Source organism: Acanthisitta chloris, unplaced genomic scaffold (assembly GCF_000695815.1).
Source record: "Acanthisitta chloris isolate BGI_N310 unplaced genomic scaffold, ASM69581v1 scaffold10380, whole genome shotgun sequence".
NCBI classification, from domain to species: Eukaryota; Metazoa; Chordata; class Aves; order Passeriformes; family Acanthisittidae; genus Acanthisitta; species Acanthisitta chloris.
The window spans coordinates 1-2162 of NW_008653329.1; the positions used below are offsets into that span (position 1 = coordinate 1).

The 2162-nt window shown below is 59.8% G+C and overlaps 1 protein-coding gene across 1 annotated transcript in view; it reads right to left on the reverse strand.

Annotated features, from left to right (window-relative positions):
• Positions 1-630: 630 nt before the first annotated feature.
• CNPY2 (canopy FGF signaling regulator 2) overlaps positions 631-2162 on the reverse strand; it is a 1651-nt gene continuing 119 nt past the window's right edge. Inside the window, exons 2-5 of the mRNA XM_009080542.1 lie at positions 1845-1960; positions 1570-1767; positions 1347-1443; positions 631-674 (exon numbers count right to left, since the gene is read on the reverse strand). Of these exons, the coding sequence (XP_009078790.1) occupies positions 631-674; positions 1347-1443; positions 1570-1767; positions 1845-1960 (455 nt within the window). The remainder of the gene's footprint in view (positions 675-1346; positions 1444-1569; positions 1768-1844; positions 1961-2162) is intronic.

A 2162-nucleotide genomic window follows, 5' to 3' on the forward strand; every position in this document is an offset into this window, starting at 1 on the left:
TGTGACTGTCCCTGCTGACCCCAGGGCATTGAACTGCTGGCCCTAGTACACCATGTGACACAGGGTGACAAGTGGCAGCCAAAGTGCAGGAGCCCCCCAGTGTCCCTGCAGTGGTAGGGGGAGGGTGGGGTGACACGAGGCCACAGGCTGACCAGCATCACCCAGGGGACACTGAACACAAGGCAGCTTGAGTCACCAGACACACATGGGGACATTGCTGTCCCTGTGCCCCCAACTCCACACTACATGCACCAGAGGGAGACCTGCCCTTGGGTGGGCACACAGCATGGGCACCACACAGCCCCTTTATTGCCTGCAGCAGGGAGGGGGTCCCCAAACCCCCTGAAAAAAAACCCTTTGCAGCAGGGCAGGAACGTCCCTGAAATGTGCTGGCAGGAATGAGGACATGGCCTCGACCCTGTGGGCATGCTGGTGTCCCAGCGTCCCTGGCCAGACAGGGAATAAACAGGACAAGAGCTCCAGACAGGGTGAAGTGGCATCTGCATCTCCAGAGCCATGAATTCCCCAGTCCTCCCAGGGGTGAGACACATTAGGACATCCGGATGGATCCTGGCACCAGCCCAGTCCCATGGGGTGAGCGGGCACTGTCCTCTGGAGGTAGCTGGGGCATCAGAGTTCATCATGTGGGATGTGGAGCACATGGTCACATAGGTCTGTGGGGACAAAGGGCACCACTCAGGGCACAGCAGACCCCTGTGGGACCCTCAGGACATGGTAGAACCCAAGACACACTCAGGATGCACTGGAGCCCTGTGGAGACCCTCAGGACTCAGTGGAGCCCTGTGGGGCCCTCCATGGCAGCATGTCCCTTCGTGCCCCCTCTGTGCAGAGCACCAGAGCCAGTCCCAGCCCTGACCTGAGCCAGGGACACCTGCACTTCCCTCACTTTGTTCTGTGGTTAATGACAAACATGGCTGTTTGGACAGCAAGACCCCTCGGGAAGGTGCATTTCCCTGATGCCTGTGCCAGGCACAAAGGCACCTGCTCTAGCCTGACCCCATGGGCCATGTCCTGGACTGGAAATGTCCAAAGGTTGTGGCATGCCCTGACCCAGGTGTTTGTGAGCTGGAAATAGCTCTGCAGGGTGGGAGATGCCACAGGCATCCGCGCACCGGCTGTGCCAGGAGTGGCCATGGAGCTGGTGCGGGAGCTTCCGTGGCTCAGCCCAAGCATCCAAAACAAGCTGTGGGGTGCTAGGATTTTGGGAAGGATGTGCAGCTCCTCTCCCTGCTCTAGTCTAGCATCTCTCATCTCAGCAACAATGGAGGAGCTATGACCACTGGAACAGCAGGAGAGACCCCCTGGGACAGCCTGGCCCAGCTCACCCGTGCGCTTGCTGCAGAGCCTGTCCTTGACATTGTCGGCCTCGTGGGAGAGAAACTCGATGAGTTCATCCTCGTACTCCTCGGCGATGCTCTCACACTGCAACGGAGCTACCATGGGTCACAGACGCAGGGGATAGGTGACACTGACAGCACCCAGGGGTGGCCAGTGCCAGACCCCTCACCCACCACCCCAGCCCCAAGAGATGCCTGGTCCCCCACACACCGCAAACTTCAGGCTGGTAGTCACATCTCCATCAATTTTGACCCCAGAAAGGTCCATCTTGGTCCCATCATGGGAGATCACCCGCACGTAGCTCTTCCGGTGCGTAGATGGATCCACTTTTTCCCCATATTCCTTCATCTTCTCGCAGACCCACTCCAGCAGCTCTGTCAGGTGTGTCTCTGAGCGCGCGTACGGCACCTGTGGCACAGTGTGGGATCAGCAGGGTCAGGCCCCGGAGTGGGACACCATGATGGTAACGCCGGGAGACACCTCACCTCCACAACTGACTGGCTGCCGTCAGGGTTGATCCGGAAAGAGCCCATCTGGATGGTTTTCCTGGGGTCGACCTGGGCAATCTCCCACTCCAGCTCATCCACCAGCGCTCGGCACGCTGTGGGGAACATTGGTGTCATCACAGCTCTGGCACAGACGCACCGGTGGCAGCCTCTGGGAGGAACTAGTGTGACTGGTGCAGACTGGGACAGGAGGTGTGTGGGGAGGGGGTCAGTGCAAAGGGGGGCCCTGACACCCTCAGCCTGTCCCCAAGCACCTGTGCAGGACAAGTGAGTCCCAGTGGCAACCCCATCCCTGTG